Source organism: Peromyscus californicus, unplaced genomic scaffold (genome assembly GCF_007827085.1).
Source record: "Peromyscus californicus insignis strain IS unplaced genomic scaffold, ASM782708v3 Scaffold_6__1_contigs__length_162567912, whole genome shotgun sequence".
Classification (NCBI taxonomy): domain Eukaryota; kingdom Metazoa; phylum Chordata; class Mammalia; order Rodentia; family Cricetidae; genus Peromyscus; species Peromyscus californicus.
The window spans coordinates 21,007,158-21,026,544 of record NW_026294584.1 but is presented as its reverse complement, the minus strand read 5'-3'; the positions used below and the strand labels follow the sequence as shown (position 1 = coordinate 21,026,544).

Below are 19,387 nucleotides of genomic sequence, written 5' to 3'. Positions count from 1 at the left end.
TTCATATTACATTTTAGATATACCACTGACAACACACACACACACACACACACACACACACACACACACACACACACACACACAGAGTTCACTCAGTTCCTTTACAGAGCAGTATAAATCTCTATTCCCTGCAGGGGACAACTTTATCCTGGGCTTTTGTAAGGTGCGATTTGAAGCATCTGTTGTCATTGATACTTTTTCTTGAGACAAAATCTAACAGTTTTGAAATTATAAAACTAATAGAATTTGTCTACCATAATAAGTTTAACACACTAACAATTGCTTCAGAATCCAAACAGCCATTGAATACAACAGTGTGGAACCACAGAAGAATTATGAAGATGGCTACTTGTCCAAGCTGCCTTTTGTTTCAGGAGGTATATGTTCATAGGTCATTTACCACTACAGTGATATTGAAAACTGATGTGCACTCTCGAATTTGGCTCTCATAAAATTAGACATTAGGGCTTTCTTTTCATTTAACCAACCATTCATAACACATAAAAGTCATAAATATTTTTGTATCAATTTTGAAAAAAATGTGCCTGAAAAGATATTAATACCATAAGTCCATTTTCATAAACTGATGCTACCTCAATAAGCACACTATTTATATAGTAATTAATTTAATCATGATTATGGTCTTTTACATATATAATTACCAAATGGAAGTTGCTGCTACCACACAGACTAGAAAATGAGTAATTATAACATTAATTGGAATTGGAAATAGTGCCTTTTCTTTTCTTTCTTAAATTAAACACTTTCCTCAGAAGAAATCAAGTTAATACTAAAATTATAATTATACATTTTACTCAAATTATTTTTAAATTAATGTAACTTATTATAACAAAGAACTGAATTAATGTATTAATTCAGAATGGCTGCTTTTCTATAATTATGTTTATTAGTATCACCAATTTGCCACGCAAATATGCTTTTGTGTTCTTTGACGTCATTGCATGGCTCTGTGGCTTTGATACTAAAAAATTTATGGGAGATCTCAAAAGTTCAACCGCAAATCCCAATGTTTGTCTGTGTTATCAAATGCGTAGATGCTTCTAAGAAAACTTGGTCTTTAGATTGTCAGCCTTTATCTGGGTGCTTGGTACCACGGAAGAAATGGTCCCTGTCTTTTCAGGTTTCGTGGTGAAGGGAAAAACCAAAGGAAGCATTTCGTATCAGCTAAAGAATCTAAAATTGTTTCTCCATCAAAGAAGGCAGTCCTTGCGAGGGCCGTCGAGAGTCTAGCAAGTTGAAGCAGGCACACTTTCTTAATGAGAAACACCAGTGCCTCGGACGGTCATGACCAGATGTTGCTAAGTGACGCCAGCTCTGCCTTGCTCTTCTGGAAACTGCCAAAGCTGAGCCGTCACCCAAGCTCTGCCTGAGCTAGAGGACAAGAGTCACCCCACGGCTAACTTCATACACAGTCTCGGTCGTGAGGAAACTCTTGTTTGAATTAACACCCAGGTTTTAGTTTAACTTTTTATTTGATGTTCTGTCTACCCAATTCCCAAGGAGAGCAGTTATTTATACAAAGACCTGTGCTTCTTTTGAGAATAACGTACACCCTGTCCTACTGGAAACGGCTAAGAGCAAACAATTACTGCTTCGTATAATCCACTGGAAAAGAAATGTATAAATATACTCTGTTGACTCGCCGTCACTCAAGCCCTGCTCAACTTCTGGCACGTCTGTCTACCAGATTTTACTATACTAAATGCTATTTCTGACTAACTTCAAGAGGAACAGCTCCCGGATTGTCTTTTTATTATTCTTATTCTTACTGGCTGTGTGAAAGTTGAAAACAATGTTTTTGTTTTTTTCTTTCTAAGCGCTCAGCCACTGAGATATATCCTATGCCCTGGAGGCATTTTTTAAAAAAAAATAATTCTTACATGTAACACCTTGGTCACTATTTTAAAGTTTATAGCATTGGTCATTTTTCCTTTTGGGATTCTGAATCTACTTTTGAATCTACTTTTTCACTTCCATTTTAAAATATTCAAACCGACACTTAAAAATCACACTTTTTATTCTTTTATTTAATTTTATTTATTCTTTTAGCAATAACATTTGATATACATATTCAACTGCATTTTCCTTCTCAAGAACTTTTCAATGCATTTAAATATATTGACGAATGTATTACTTTTATTGAAATTTGTAATAATTCAATATTATTACAAATTATTGTAAGTAGTCATATCAAATGAATTATTTGTAATGTCACCAAAGTTAAGCATTTAAATTTAAAGATTTATGTATGCTTCTATTTACTAATTGGTCAACGGGCCAGACAAACACAGCTAGGGTGATAAGATTTACCCTTCTCATAAATCACAGCTTTTAGGTGATCATTTTATTTTGCAAATCCTACTTTAAGCTGAAAATGATTTTGAAATTTTGTCATCTGCGTAGTGTAAAAATATAATCAGGGATTTGAAAGCTGCATGTATTTATCACAACTGAAAACAAAATCTTCCCTGGAAGAGGTTAATGGAAAAAGAAATAATAGGAGGTGGAAGATAAACTGCTTCTTTGAAAAGCAGAGCTGCAAACAGCATCCTAACTAGTTCAGATAAACAGCCAACATAGTTGTTAGGGGATATTTGTGACAGGCGCATCCGTGAGACTGCACTGAAGCATTAACAATGGTCGCAGGCTTTCCAGAAAACACATCTTCAGGAGAGACAGGTAGATGTGCTGACTATCAATCATGAGGACGTGAAGAATTCTATATATATTAGCCCATGCGCAGTGAAAGTCAGTTATACAGACATATGTAGAAAAGTCTGCTAGTCAGTAAAGGAACTATGGTAGCTAAGTAATTTTTAGTTTTAAATCTTTAAACTAAGTGTGTTCACATATCATTTGGAAAAAAAGAAAAACTCCAGCAGTTCTCAACAGATTTTTATGAGTATATTCTAATATAAACACATCTAAGGCTGTATTTAGGCTTAATTTATGACTTGTTATTTTACTCGTGTTCTAATTAATTGAATGAGACCCTAGAGTGCCAGAGTGATCCCATCTGGTAGTGTGGAGATTTCTCAAACCATAGTCAAAGGCTAGGCTCATTAAAAAAAAAAAAAAATCGAACTTTTAAATTTTATTTACATGTATGTGTGTGTGCAGTTCTCTAAGAGGCCTGGAGAGGGTGTCAGATGCCCTGGAGTCAGAGTTACAGGCAGTTGTAAGGAGTCTGATGTGGGTACTCAGAACTGAACTGGGGTCCTCTGGAAGAGCAGCAAGGGTTCTTAACTGCTGAGCCATCTCTCCAGCTCCTGTATTTTAGATTTCAGAAATTTTAAATGATCCATGCAACCACTTTCTACTTAAGTGATTTTTGAAAACACAAATAGAATAAAAATCACAACCAAATAATAAAAAGGGGGCTCTTTGTCTTACACTTTGCATAGCTTCTATTTATGCTAATGGAAGTTAAACACCTGCTCTGAGAAGGAAATAGGCCCCTATCTGTGAAAATAAATATGTGCAGCAGATTTCCAGATACAATGCTGAAATTAAATAAGCAAAAATGTATGCTATACAAACACAGCGTCAAGTCGCCTGCCTGAAAACATGACTGTTTTACGTTGTACTTCCTGAGTTCCAGGCCCTGAGATATCACTCATACTTTAGCCTTTTAAATGTAACACAAAGTAAAGAAAGAGGGAGTGGATAAATTCAACCTGTTGATTTCCGTGAGCTCATATACAACTCTCTGTTTACCTCTTCGCAAGTTCCTAATAAGTTGCATCAGTAAATCTGGATTCAAGCCACTGTTATCATCAGAAGAGTCACGAAGGATAATTGTACTATGTAACAGAGAAGGACGTGATCATTGGGGCTCTGTGCTGGGACTCCCCACAGCAGCTGCAGCCTCAGCTGGGACAGAGGAGGCAGATGATTGCTAGCAACTGGTGACACCAGAGTCCCTCTCTGCCCTAAGGTTTTACCTGGACTCCAGTGGAGAGGTCTCCAACTGTGTGCCCAGGAAGTTTCTTACAGCGGCGCCCGTCCTACCCTGCTTCACCTGATAAAGCAGGCATTACAGAAATCTTTCCAAAAAATATTGTGCTTCAAACTAAAATGATGATAGGATGGAATGAGGTTGTGAGGAGGTGTCATAGGACTCTACCTTTGTTTAAGCACTCCCCTTATGCACCTTGTGAGGTTTATAATCTAGGACCTTATATTGTAAGGTGTAGGTAATAGAATTACATAGCATGCACTCTATTTGGTCACATTTCTAGAGATTTCCCTTTCTTTTTTCCAATGATCTGGGTCAAAGCCAAATGTTTTATTTCTGATTTGTCTTATGGTCAGTTTCCTTGGGCACAGAACAGGCTACGGAACACGCCGCGGCCATTACGAAATGAAACTATGAAGCATCTTGCCTACAGCTTTGTTTACCGACTGCAAGACAATGGCAATAGAACATTCAGCTCGGCTCAGGGCTCCAAAGCGCAGGGCCCTGGGACACTGTACAAGTCCCACACCAGAGGAGCCTGGGGCACGCGTAGAATAAGATCTTCACACTAGCCGTCTCTTCCTGTCTTAGAGAGGTCTCGGGCAAATCAGCAGTGGAGGAGGGATGCAAGAGGGCTTCTCACAGACAGACACCTCTTCAGTTTACTGAGGTCTCGAGGCAAGCTGATCAGCATTGAGCATTCTGGAAACTGCCATTTACATTCTCGAACAGACTGCATTTTAAGAGTTATCTAGAAATGTTTTGTCTTTTTCCATCAAGGCTTTCCAAAGGCTAGCATGACCCTGTTGAGGAATTCAACTTTAATGAGGACCAGAGGACTGATTTGGAAAGCTGATCATGGTAGCACAACCTACCGACAGCTTGGTTCTCAATGCCATATAGTTTTCTTCTTCCTCTCTACTTGTTCTATTTAAATTGCTTCCTGCTCAGGCTCTCTTCCTCTCATCAGCCATGTACCAGCTTTGGATTTGACCTCTAATTCTCAACGGGCCAGCTTGTCTTGAAAGTTCCCCAGGTGGCTTTCTGCCGTGGAGGAGCGTTAGATGGCTGCCAGGGCACTGTTTGGAACATATTCCTGCATCCTAAGGACAGTGATGCTCTGTCAGTTCCAGGCTGGGGAACAATATAACAGTCATTACAACAACAGCAGCGGTTGCCCAGGACGTAGCTACCATTTCTTAGAAGTGAGCTTCAGCCGGGCCTCAACTGTAAGAGTCCATCTTTCCCGTCAGTCCTCGGTGCCTCAACAGTTGTGGTCTTCAAAGATTCAAAGCAAGCTTACAGAGGTCAGCAAGGAGAAACAGAAAGGACCCTTCACCTCGGAAAAAATATAAGATGCTTTGCAGAAACACTTAGGAAAAAATGATAGTTAGTCTAAGTGACGTTGTTAAGTCTGAGCTAACCACTGCTTTGTGTATGATCAAACAATACAGAGAGAATTGTTCAAGTGCTGAAGCCTAGCCTGGTTTTCACTCATTCCGAGAAGGGCTGAAAGATTGTAACATTACCTACGCTCAATAAAATGGTATATTCCCCTTTCCTCTCCTAGTAGTGAATTTGTAAGGATAAACAACCCTACAAATTGTTTGGCCTATTATATGTCCCAGAGATTTTTCTATAGCCTGTCTAGACTCCAGACAATAGGCGAGACTGGCCTATAGCGGCAGACATTTCTGTAGTCTGTAATATCACTTAGAAAAGCAAGGGCAATAATACAAAAATGAAAACCAGCCTGACCTGCAGTGTGATAGCAGGCATGGGCATAACAACACTTCACAGTTTAGAGATGATGATAGTGCCCTAGCAAGGAGTCGAGCAGCCATATCAGCCGAAGCAACTTCTATAAAATCACACACACTCCCCAGACAGAGTCACGGTCCCGTCATTCTAGCCATAAACTACCAATGGATCTTACTGCAGAAAATTATGTCTATGTTACTCTGTTGTTGTTGTTTTTCTTTTCTTATCCGGGATGTGTCCACATACCTATGTAATATTTCTGTAAGCGTGGGGGCCCTTCAGGAGGCCGTTATAAAATAAACCAGATTATTATGCTAGCTAGACCAAAAGAATAAAACAACTAATGTGCACTACCTAAAAAGAGCTAATGGACAGTATGCATTTGAGGGAGACAGAGAGTTAATATTTCATCTCTCTTCTGCTATTTTTGGATATTTTCCCACCTTTATTTTTCTCCCCAAATAACAGTTGTTAACAAGAAAGAAAAAAGAAAAGACACGAAAGTAAGAGAGAGAAAAAGAAACCTTGTTTGTTAAAATTGTCCTTTGCTTGCTTTTTTATGTTTTGGGAAACAGTTCAATAATGAATATTTGTTTTGTTGCTTAGTTTTATTTAGGTGAAGACCATGAAAAAGTATACCAAACATGAAGAATCCTCGTGGTAGAAAATATGACTAGGAAGCCACGGATAATAACTATTTCTGACTCAAATGTCAGTCTCTCTCCCAGACTCCAAGCTGTGGGGCACCTGGCCATCTGGATCTTCACCATGTAGGCCAGTGTTGAGAGTCTCCGCCATTTTGCATGTCTTAACTTGTGGCAATCAGGAATAACCATGGCAGGGAAGAGAGTCTAAATACAGGACAAGCAAGAGATGCTTAAATGTTTTACTTAGGCATTTGCGTACTAGGATAGAAAGCTCCATCTCTAAAGTTATTCAGTTTCTATGCCCAGCTGAAATCTGAAAATACCATCTAGCTTGTTTCAACATAATCAACCATAGAACACCACATTATATAATGTGCCATCAAAAGTTCTACTGCTGAACAAACCATCTGGGATTGTCGAAGTCCCAGGATGCTGATTGGTGAGACCGTGGGGAACCTTTCTCAGTACGATCAGCTAAGCTAGTCCACCAGGTAGTCACAGAGAACTTCCGAGGCCTAGGACACTGTGCATACAAATGTGGTCTGTTTTCTCTTTGGAATGCAAATGTTAGATTCAAATCATGCCTAAGTAACTTTATACAACACGCTTACTTGTTTTTCCTGTATTTTCTTTGTCTTTAAGGGAAAACAAAAACAAAATCCTTAACCTCACCAGAAATCAAGGGTTTTTTTTCAACACTTTCTCAAGAAGTGAGAGAAAACATACATACATACATACATATATATATATATATATATATATATATGTTTCTATACATATAATGGAAAAGTAAAGATAGGCCACAAATTCAAGATTTTTCAGAGTAAAGGATGCATTATTTTTCACATTGATATATCCCATGTTATTCACTGTACTTTACATGTCATATAATAAGACATACCAGAAGAGGCAGCAATCTCACATGGTAATGTCATAAATGATATAAAATTTGATTAATCTCAGCCTTCTTAATTGGCAGTGGTGACCTTAAGGGCTGTGATTTTGATTCAGCACACTAACTACGACTCGACTTTCTCAGAGTAAATGGCAAATTCCAATTTCAATCTTAACATTATGAGTTTGGCAAGCTTTAGTGTGCTTTGTCGTACTTCAGTCTGTTAAGCTGGGTTTCCATAGCACAAATAGGAGGGGTCCAGATCATTAACTAAAGCATCCTGAGCATGGAGACAAAGGCCAAATTAGGCCCCAAGGAGGTGTTAACAAACTCCCACTGAAGTCAATGGAAATTTGCAAACGCCATTGAGAGGGTTCTTGTGGCCCAGAAAGTCTTGCTAATAATTTTGGTAGGTCTTTAAAGTGGATACACAAGCCAGTTTCTTCTCCCCAAAGAAAACAATAAAACAAAACAAAACAGAACACTCCAAATATGTACCTCTCCAACATCGTAGATCCAAATACGGCCTTCTGAGTCTCCCACAGCAACTTCTTTGCCACCTTGTGCCCAACGAACACGGTTTAGGGCTGACGCCCCCTCAATGGCCACACTTGCTGTTGGCACCTGCCAAAGGGGTTGTCGACACAAAAAGGAATATGAATTTAAACATACTAATCTATAGTGGTGTGTTTCTCCATGAGTCACAACTGCCTTCCTGTGCAGGAAGCCACATCCATCCCCTGCACAAGAGTGAACGAAACTCATTGTTCTAGAATCATACGCTTCACTGACTTGAGGGGGAGAAAGGAGAGACACCAAAAAGAAAGGGAAGCAGGGACATTCTTTCCCACAGTCAAGGTAGCCAGTGACAGGTATATCTGTCCGAAGTTCGGCAAGTGTCTGTCCAGCACATAGGCATGACAGCTACATGCGATGCTTGACCATTAGATTGTGCGGGATATGTCAAGGGGAAAAGACTTTTGTGTTTACTAGGACTGAGGATCTACAAAAGGCAAGGGTACCAGGGGAAGCAGTCAATCCCTCAAATAACGCGAGTCTTCATGAAAATGTCAGCATATATATGCACTGATATTAGCCCATTTACCAAGCTCACCAGGGAGCGGATGGTCAGGAGGAAAGAAGTGCACAGGTAGGAAGCCTGAAGGAGCTTCCATTCTCCTCTTTCCTCCTTGTATTCCCTCTCCAGGCAGCAATACCAAGACAGATAGGAGAATGGTCCATCACTTCGGCACTGCCCAGCCGGTGACACCCTCTTAAAATGTAGCTATCTATGTGTATGTGCCTTTAATAAACACTGGAAATCCAGAAGCATTGATGACTGGGCTAATAATCACGGTTACAGTGAACCAGCAGCGCTGAAATAGAACCTGCAGTTATTTACTTATTTACTGCGAGAGCCTCAGTGTGTGGAGGAAGGGTTTGGAGGGAATCAACCCCTCTTCTTCAGTGTGTGCACCCCTGTCTTCAAGGTTGGCCCTTTCTAACTGCTTAGAGCTCCTGGTCTTCTACAAGATCGCTCGCCAGGGAATGACAGCATGCCATTAAGAAAGAAAATGGTGCACATTAAAAGAAAAAGGGGGAAATGATTAAAAGAGGGCCACTGAGAGCATCTCCTGCCACTGTGTGAGACCTGCGCCCAATAAATGCGATTCACCAACATGGAAACATGACATGTACTGTGGCTTAGCACCCCGGCATTCAGCTGCCCACAGGATTGAAACCATCTGTTTATATGAAACTATTGAGCCAATACCTATCTTTAAAATAGCAATAAAAACTCCATCATATGTAAGAATCTATGTTTAAACTTCATCTTGAAATCAATAAAAATTCTTTTTACCTGCTTAAATCATTGCATGTCAATTGTGAACAAAAATGTAAAATGAAAATCCCCAGCTCATTTTTTTTAAATACCCAATTTCTACAGTAAAGGTACCTGCTGTGCAAGCTGGAGTCTGAATTTTTAACCAAACCTTGCAAAGAATAAAAACAATGTGAATTTAGATAGACTATAATTCTGTCAATACACTTTATTATTAGTGGTGCTCGCCTGAAAACAAATTCATGATTCAGCAATAGAACCTTCAGAGTTCATTTTTATCACTGTGACTTAAAAGCATCATAAAGGATTTTCCATGTTCAACATCAGATTTTACCTTGAATAATCTAAAAGCTGAGTAAAACGTTTAATCTTTGTATGAACACAGCTAAAAATTTAATTACTAAAAAAAAACCCGACCCTCTCATATAGTTAAAAGAATGCCTAATGTGTTTGTAAAGGAATTAGTTTACTTGAAATGTAAGTAACATAGCAAACCCAAGTCTGTTTTAAACAATATCCACAATGCTTTCTTTTCATAGCTGTTATAAAAAACAAAATATAAAAAATAAAATCAGTTATCACAGTCTATAGTATATGCTAAAATCAATGAGTCCATGAAGAACAAATTAAATCTGCATTAATTTAAGAGGTATTCAAAGTTCAAATGTGAGTGAATGTGGACTAAAATAATCCTCGTCGTGCCCTATGCATGTGTGTTACTTTCAACTTGGATTTCCTAAGTATTTGCATGTCTTTAGGAACAGTCATTTTAATTGCAGACACAAGATGTGTTCAGCATAAATTACTAAGCAGTAAAAGTCACTCGCATCAAAGGTAAATACGAGGAGCCATTTTTGCACAGGCACAGCAGGGACAACTTGGTTTTAAAGTAGAATAATTTGAAGAACAACAAGATAGACTGGGAATTTAGGCTCCTTCAATTTTTTTTGAAGAAATCTTTTCCTAATCTGATTTATACCTGTAAAATATTACCCAACTTGCCCAAAAATGGAAATGCCAGGAGGGATTTCAAAGTGTGAGGTGCTGGGTCGGAGTCAGACTTGGTGTATTTTTACTATCACTGTGAAAGCAGAACCATGTTCATCAGAAACCCCAACTGTATGCATGACCAACCCTGAGTTTCTAAATGTTAGCCATAAAACTCATCTGCGTTCCTCTCTTTGACACCCACAGAAAGAGAAGGCAATGTCAAGATATCACTTTCTTTTTCTGGGGAAAAAAAAAAAAAAAGCAACCGACAAAGTTAGATGGGAGTTACTAAGGAGGGTGTAGATCACTCCATCCCTTCGTAAGCATTAAAGCCGGGATGTCATGCACACATCCCCTCAGCTTGGCCTCCCTTCTGATACAGCAAACTCCCCAGTCAATCTGGAAAGCGTTTGTTTTTTTGGTTGCTTTGGGTGAGTTTCTCTTAGCAAATAGAAGCAATATGATTTTAATCAACAGCGATGAGAGACTTTGGGAAGTCATTACAATGTAAGGTAATAGCACTTTACTATGAAAAGCAATGACGTTATAAACATTTGAACATCCCGAATGATGGGCATCTCACTCACGCCTTTTGATTATTTTCAAAGATGCTTCACTACATAACTTCCCTGTCACATAGCTCTTGGAGGTAAAAGGAAAAAATAGGCTGCAATGGAAATACTTTCAAAAGGTAGCTGTTTGGTGATAGTTACAGGTATCTGTGCCCTTAAAGACACCCAGATGCAGCACCACCTGAAGGAAATTTCCATGCCTCCTCCCACAAAAAATCCTAGCTTTGTATGTATGCTCCTCCTTCATGTCCTCTAGCTGTAGGATCCTTAATTAAAAAGGCCGAACAGCTTCCTGCTCTAAACACTTCAAAAGACTTGCTTTACTTGACATATACCTCCTACCATGTGCTCTTTACCTGGATATTTGCATTTATGGAGAGCTCTCCAAACCCCAAACCAAGAAATGATGCAGAGGCCATTTTAGGACACATAATATTCATGTAACATGTTCCCAACAACAATAACAACAACAGCAAAAATCCAATGGCTCTGACTTAGACCCTCAATAATCTTGAGGGTCTGAAAAAAAGGAACAAAGCACATGATAGACACTTTAAAAATAATCATTTCATTATCAACTTTTAAAAAAATAGGCACTTTTTTCACTTGTGAATGACTTTAAATGTGACATGGTTAAAATCCCACTTTAAAAAAATACTTGGGTTTTGTTTACATGTTAAAAGTTAGGCACTACTGCTTTCGATCTCAATATTGTAGACAAGGAATATTTCCTTGGTAAAAATTAAATGAGTGGTAGATCTAAACAGAAAGCAGTGAAGAGAATCATCTTTTATAGAGTCAAAATAGAAAATAGTACAAATAGCCAACATTGACAGAGTAACCCCATTTCAATAATCCAATCTAAAAACAGCATCCACAAAAGCTTTCTCTTCCAAGTGTCTGCCAATAAAGTTATTTCAATACTATGTGTCCTCTCCCTTAGGGAAAGGTGTGAATACACCTTGTGCCTTAAAAAAAAAGTGTGTGTGTATGTGTGTGTGTGTGTGTGTGTGTGTGTGTGTGTGTGTGTGTGTGTGCAGCGTCAGTAATTGTCTAAGATGTTCCACAGGATGAAGTGCCCCATGGGATTTGGGGCAATGCATCTGCTGGTTCCCTTCTCAATAGTCAAGAAATGAGGGGTGGGTCTGGGGTGGGGGGCCATGGGCACAGCCCCGAGGCAACTGGAAGGTCTGTCCACAAAAGGCTGTTTATGCAGGAAGAATCAGACTGCAGAGTGGTCCCGGGTGCCCCCTCCCAGCCCTGGGCCCAGGCGCCTGCGCCGCTCACCTCAGTGTCACTGTTGAGGTTCCAGAGGTCCAAGCGCCCCATCCCGTCCACGCAGGCAAAGAGCGCGGGATGCACAGGGGACCACATGACATCGTACACATAGTCTGCATTGTCTTCAAAGGAGTAGAGCGGCTTGTTGTGCTGTAAAGCAGAGAGACCGTGAAGACTTAGTGGCGCTGCCGCCGCCTCGGGCTGTCTAGAGAGCCTAATTAAAAACTTTGCACATTCACCAAGTGTCATAAAACTTCCCGAGATGAAAGTCCTTGAGAAGGTGAACCGGAGCTTTAATGTGACTACAACTGTCCAGTGGCATAAATAAATCCCGGGGGGTGGGGGCTACTCTGAATGGGCCGGGGCCGGGACCCGCGGAGTGAGGCGGTTTCAGACACGGTTGTAAGCGACATTCCAGACAGGTGGACGCGACTGCCATTAGCTCGGAATTCTTGCCGGGCCAAGCTGTGCAAACTGTGGGAGCCTGAACCCAGCAGTGGTCCGAGGGGCTTGGACCCGCTGGGATGCTCCGAAGCCCGGGCGGTCCCTGGGAACCCTGGTTCTGCACCGAAGGCAACGTCTGCCACCTCGTGGTCCCTGCTTGTCGCTGCAGCAACGGCGGCCGCTTCCTGTCCTACTGCAGGCCGAATTCGCGGTTTAATGATTCCTTTGAGGCCAGGAAAGGGAACAAATACCTGTAAAGGGGTTTCAGCTCTTACAGGAAAGTGGGAATCATTAGCGCCATTCAAGACCCTAATCTTCTTAACCTTCAGGGTTAGTCTACCTGAACCAAGTGGAGTGATGTAGCTGATCTAGAACCTCTGAACGTACACAGAAAATATGCCATCCTTTCTAAATCACTAGGAATTTCTAAGACCCCTAAAGTTGATGTTCTGAGGGGAAACACTGAACATTCTTCCACTGCATACAAATGCCTCCACTCCAGAGGGATATAATAAATTAAAATGGCACACTTGATTTCCAGCGAATATTGTCACATCAAAATAGCACAGAAGTCAGAGGCAAGTTTGAAAGTACACCAGAAATAAAACGTAATTGGACTTTATGAATTATTCATTCCATCTGGCTTGTCTTATTCTAATTTCTGCATAATGGCTTTACTAATCCCTGATCAATTAATGTAAAATGAAATTTAAATGATAATGAAAGCCCCAGAGATAAAAGAAATTAACTATTCTTATATCCTCTGACAGAAATCTAAACAATGGGAATTTTGTCTTCTTCCTCCAGTCAGCTGTCTGTACTCCCTTCTCAGGCTCTGTGGAATGCCTGCACAGGCCAGGGTGGTAAGATCAAGAAAAGATAACATACAATATAACAATCAAATCCTTTCTGCTTCGGATATTCAAAGAACACATCTGTAGGGAATCAGCTCCAAATATCAGAGTGAACTGCCAATGTGTGCTGCTTGCGCATGCAAAATGCACAAAGTACATGCGCTGAAACCGAAGCGGAGAAAATCAGTGCAAACCCACAGTTCTTTAACCTACATATAATGCAACAACTTGTTCTGGTAGTAACTATAATTGATTTCTTTCCATTATTTGCATTTTCTTGACATTTAAAAGTCACTGGTTTGATGCAAACAAAGTTTATATAGATTGAAGCAACACAGATTGGACCAGTGGGGTGTGTGTGTGTGTGTGTGTGTGTGTGTGTGTGTGTGTGTATGTGTGTGTGTGTGTGTGTGTGTGTGTGTGTGTGTGTATCTTTGGAGTGTTTCTATGGAAGATAGATGCATCATATTTTTAACTTCAAAAGTATCTGTGATGGAGTGTAATTTGAAAAACAATATCTGTCACTGAAACACCAAAAAGGAATAAACTAAACATTTGTCTTATAGTCCTTTATATTGTTATTCTTTAATTTTAATACAAAAATGTTTTAAATCTCATGTCTGCAATATGATTAGAAGCCAAAATTATATGCTTATTGGCTACTAACTTACATCTTCCTCTCATTGTTTGTATTCCATAATTCAAACTTTTTCTTGAAAAATCCAAGTACTAAATTATTACCTAATAGCATGATTGTATCATTTGCCCTTATATATATTAAAAAGGAAGTATGGAGTATCTGGTCCTTCTCTGACAGCTGTGTGTATTACATTCTGACTCTTTATAAAAGAGAAAAACATGTTACCACAGATTCTTGATTTCATAGCTAGCTGGCCACTATTTGTTAGAGAACACAGCACATTTCTTTTAACGTCAGTGACGGCTAAGCCAAACATGTTTTAAGACTGGGTTCTCAGTATCCTCTCTCATTCAGTCAGTCAGTAGTACATATAAGCACACAGAGCTGTAGCTGTGGATAGACACACAAACATGCAATAAACACACAACACACCTGCCATGATCGTTTTGGTCAGTTAAAACTCCACCCAGTTTTAGACAATCACTCACCAAGGAGCTGTCATCAAGAGATATGCTAATCCCCTTCATAAGTTATTCTGTTGATTTTATAGTATGCTCCCTCTTTTTCTTTTTGATATTTTCTCTACTGAGAAGTTCAGTAAAAATTGGAGTCTATCCTGGAGACTTCACTTTAGAAACATCTGGAAATAACTCCCCTTCTTCAAGTCACTCACCGCAGTTTTTTCCTGTTCCTCAGATTGACTGAAATACTCTTCTTTTGTTGCCTTTCTGCAGCTTCCTCCTCACATTTGACCCCCAAGGCTGAACCTTCTATTACAAAAGTCACTGTGGAAGTAATGCTTGGCTATCGTAGGTGCTTGGGAAAGAGAAAGAGGGTTCCCATTTTCAAAGGCTCTGTTTAGCCTTGATAAATTCATAGGTTGGGAAACTTACTGAACTCATTACTATACCATCTGGGCTCCTGTCTACAGACCAGTTGGTCCCATGTCTTGCATAGGCATAAAATTCAGGCACAGAAATGCCACTTGTAAACTAGTGCTATTTTTAATAGTAATTACACTTTGTCCAATAAAGTATTTTATTATTCTATTTCATTTTGTCTCCAAGGATAATATTATTAAAGATCTGCCTCAAATGCTTAAACATTTTAAAAAGGTCTGATAAACATTAATATCATGAAATATTAACATTTTCATAAAAGACCTTCAAAGCATCCAATCCCAAGAACGCTGCTTTTGAGTTTGTGAAACATAAATTTCAGAGCTCACAAACTTTTCATGGCTTACTCGGGCATGGGTATTGATTTTCGAATACCACAGATTGTGAAAAAGACAGTATGGGAACAAACACTGCCAATGATTTTGAGGAGGACTCTCACAATATCCTTTGTGTATATCAAAGTCACAGAGGCTTCCTGATCTTAAACATTTACTCTAGAAAATACCCACGGTCATTTAGTTAACTAAATATTGCTCCACAGCGTGTTGCCGTAGAAAGCGTTCTGCAAAGCAGTCAGATTTCACTGGACAAAACCCCTTTCACCTGTGTGTTCCCCTGACAGACGCCATGCTTAGCATCAGCAACGTGTTGAAAAGGAAAAGGGAACCGTCACCATCCACAACCTGTGCCTGTGTGGCACATGCCACTGAAATCAAACCTCAACTCCCTCCATTTCCTCTGGTCTCCAGGCTTGCCATGCCAATAAAGGGCATGAAGTTATGCAAGCCAGCTTGCTTTTAATTTGCTGATGTTCAAACAAAGCAGAGTGGTCGACCAGCACCGACGGATGTGAAGGGCAGGCAAGAAGGTTTTCTGTGGGCCAGGCTCTGCATACACATTGTCTGACTTAATCCGCATAAAATTTCTGTAAGGTAGATGGTGTTTATGGAAAAGAAAATTATAGCTCAGGAAAGTTAAGTAGGTTGTGGAGGAGGGGAGGTAGTTTTTGGTCTCAGGATTTCTAGTTGTTAAGCACATCCTCTGTTTGCAGGCCCTCTGGGGCCCCTCTACCTCATCTTCAGTCTTTACAGAAAAAACAACAAATCTGTTACCTTTATTCTTTACCCTCCCATGCAATTTGACCAAAATTTACTGAGCACACACTAAGTGATTTGTACAAACAGCTAAACAATGATTACTGACCATTTTTTTTCCCCCTAACCCAGCTATTGGTGCCACTGAGGATATCACCCACACTTCTGAGGGGTCGTTCGGTGGGAAGAAAGAACATTTTCTCTTACGGGCTAGAAACAGCATGGGAACCATCCTTTAGCCAGGAGAGCACAGCAAGGCTGTGGTGTGGAAAGCAGATTAAGAAGAGCAAGAGGGCAAAGACTCGGCTCCAGGTCTCTGACTGGGTGCCTTTGGTAAAGACTACGAAGATGGCCGCCGAAAGACAGGAGGAGCAAAGCGAAGACCAAGCACAAAGGCCGTGGAAAACAGGGACAGCTACAGCACTTGGACAATTTCACCTCGTGCCTTTGAATGTCAGTTTTCTTGTGTGTAAGATGGGAAGATGGTGCTCTGATCCTTAGGTTCTCCTTTATGATTCCGGGACAGTTCTGCTATGTGCCACATTACTCAGCAGCAAGGATGGAATGAAATAAGGCTTCAGAAAATTTTGTTTTTCTAAAGGGCTGGTCAGTGGTACATATTATGACAGACTCCATTTTACTTGATGTTCATAGAATTTAGATCATCAGTCTATAAAAAATGTAGATGATTTTAAATGCTTTCTAAACTTTGTAACTTAGTAAAATAATCATGTAAAACTGAGAAATTTGAAATAATGGAAGTAGTAATAGTTTTTCTCTTTGAGCAATTGAAAAATAAGAAATGCTGAATTTGCATTAGAGTCAGGCAGTAAAATCGGTTTAAAGAAAGTGAACTTCACAACATGCAGCATTCTGCAGTGAAGATTCTAGAATCAGGCTATGCTTTGTAAGCATACGTGTAAGAACCAATAGAGTCACCCATACTCCAATCTGCTAACTTAGAAATGATTTCTACAGGGGTAGCTTCCTGTTCTTGACACAGGCTGAGATTACAGAGACCAAAATGGCCATTTTCCACTGTGTTCTTTGTCTTCCTCATTTATGGGAGACCTCCAAGCATCCCAACAGAATTTAGTGTCCTGAAGGCCGGGGAATAGAAGGATTTGTGTTAAAATATTACCCAATAACCTCACACACCATACATGGTTATTAAAGTTGGGCTGGTTTCTAAACGATGAACTTTCCAAGCAGACATAGACATGCGTCCCGACCTGTAAACATTTCTTTTGTGGGGGAGGAGTATTTTGTAGGGGATACTACTCACAAAGGTGAAAGGGCAGGAAACTAACTCTGAGTTAGAGGTTCAGAACTCTACCCTGAGTTCTGAACCAAATGGCCACCACCTAGAAACAACATTCTCTTGCAGGAGAAGGATGATGACCAAGACAACTAACATGAAAATATCCTCCAAAAATTGTTCTGTGGGTTCCTGTGAAGTAATTTAAATAAAGAGCCAGCTGGTTCTTCCAGGAAACATCAAAATGTGAGACCACAGTATCACTTTAAAAAAGAAAAAGCCACCGAAAGGACCCCAAAACTCCAGGCTCACACAAAATGGATGCCTCTACCACAAAAAGAAAGTGGTTAAATAAACAAATAAACCAAAACTCACAAACCAAACCAAAGAAACCAATGCTCCTGGGCCCAGAGAAGCATTACAAATTCAGTTCTGTCATTGGAAAATTTCATGTGCAACTTAATCTGAGGTCTTTTCTAATGCACACAGTATCTCCTAGTCATCTTCACTCTGTGACTTGTTATTAAACAGCAATGCACATGACAGCCACACTCAGGCACAGGAGCTGGAGCTGAGACAGCAACCCTTGGGGTAAACTATTCTCAAAAGAACATGGAGAGCAGGCCAGTTGGTTGCCTTTGGGCATTAACAAAACCTATGTGAGGACTTCTGTATGAACGAGTTGATTTAAGACAATTTGAAAGATGATTGTGGACATTAGGAACTCGACGTTTGTCTCTGTCTCTGTCTCATGTGGTTACCTGAGAGCGGAAGCCACATGAAAGGCGTTCTTTGTTGCTCTGCCCTCCTCTCCAGCTTATTTGCATGGAAGAATCCTCCTAATCCAGGAGGCGCCGCCAATAAAGAGCCCAATTATCCATAAAAAAGAATGTACACATATTCACAGGTTTTGACTAGTATGTGAGTGTTCAAAGCCATGGCGAAAGCTACAAGCTTTGCCTAATTTATGAAGGGAGTATTTCCCACACTGACATTTTTATGAATGTTAGCTTGAACTCAAGGTTCTTTGAAACTGGCTTCTAGTGGCATACATTTTATGGACACATTGTGAAAACATTAAGCAGTGGAGCTGCTCTTTGGAATTGGGGAGAGGAGGATTATGTCCCGACACTGGGGTCATCTGAGTTGCTTCATTCCTTCAACAGCTTTTCTCTCAAGCACATTCTCTTTCTCTTGGAAGAATTATGGACCAACAGCAAGGAGTGAGCAGGTTCAAAAGAGTGCCCTCTACTGGTTGCATGTTTTCCAGCTGTCACTACTACGGCTGCGCTGCTTCATATTCAGCATCATACTCATTAGTCAAAAAAGCATCCTGTAAATCCATGAGGGTCGGGATGGTTGGAGAGTCCCAGAAGGATGGAGAGAAGGTGTGAATATCTCTATGAAGGATTGGAGGTGCAAAGGAGGAGAATGGACCAGACCTAGAAACAGCTAGATTTGTGGTTGTGCCTGTGCCTGGAAGTCACGAAGGATTAGAAGAAGGGAGTCAATGTCTGCAGGCCTGAGTTCTGTTTGTTTTTTATGACTTGAATGTCAAGTTGGACAACTGCGTTTTACTAGCTAGCAGGCTGCACAGCAAAATACTTCCACTGAAATAGTGTTAAGTCCCGATGTTTGTGACATCAATCTTACAAACTCTCACAGATGTATACACTCTTTTGTTGTTGACCTTGTTTGAGGCAGGGTGTCAGGTAGCCATGGCTGAACTGGAACTGACTTTGTGGTTGAGGATGACTTTGAACTCCTGCTCCTCTGGTTTCATACAGGACTAGAGATGAAACACAGAGCTTTCTGTTTCTTCCAACTGACTTGTGCCATCGATCCTACACAAATTTTAAAATCTGTTCTTCCATAAATTTTATAAACACAGACAAACACATATGTACACATACACATATATAAAGTACTAGAATTATATACCCCCACTAATCTCTCTTATTCCTCTTACACTCCTGCTGAACTGTTTCTTCTTCTCACAAAGCCCACTTCTACTTCGATGTCTTTTAAACTTTTTTGGTGACCCACAATGTTTGATTAGCATTGCTTACATGAATATAGGTGAGGAGTTATTCACTTAAGTGAGGACAGCTTAGGAGTTGCTACCCCTCTCCCCGCCCTCTAGCACTGTCAGTCCAGAAACTATGAAAGTCCAGTAGCTCCTTAGGGAGGAGCGGAGGTCTCGTGAGTCCTTCTCCTGGTGGCCATGCTTTTC

The 19,387-nt window shown here is 40.2% G+C and overlaps 1 protein-coding gene across 7 annotated transcripts in view; it reads right to left on the bottom strand.

The window, feature by feature from the left end:
- Dync1i1 (dynein cytoplasmic 1 intermediate chain 1) overlaps positions 1-19,387 on the bottom strand; it is a 303,029-nt gene that overhangs the window by 9,412 nt on the left and 274,230 nt on the right. For all 7 annotated transcript variants that reach the window (XM_052722316.1, XM_052722314.1, XM_052722313.1 and 4 more), the window contains 2 exons: positions 11,975-12,115; positions 7,781-7,906 (listed from right to left, as the gene is read on the bottom strand). In XM_052722316.1, the coding sequence (XP_052578276.1) occupies positions 7,781-7,906; positions 11,975-12,115 (267 nt within the window). The remainder of the gene's footprint in view (positions 1-7,780; positions 7,907-11,974; positions 12,116-19,387) is intronic.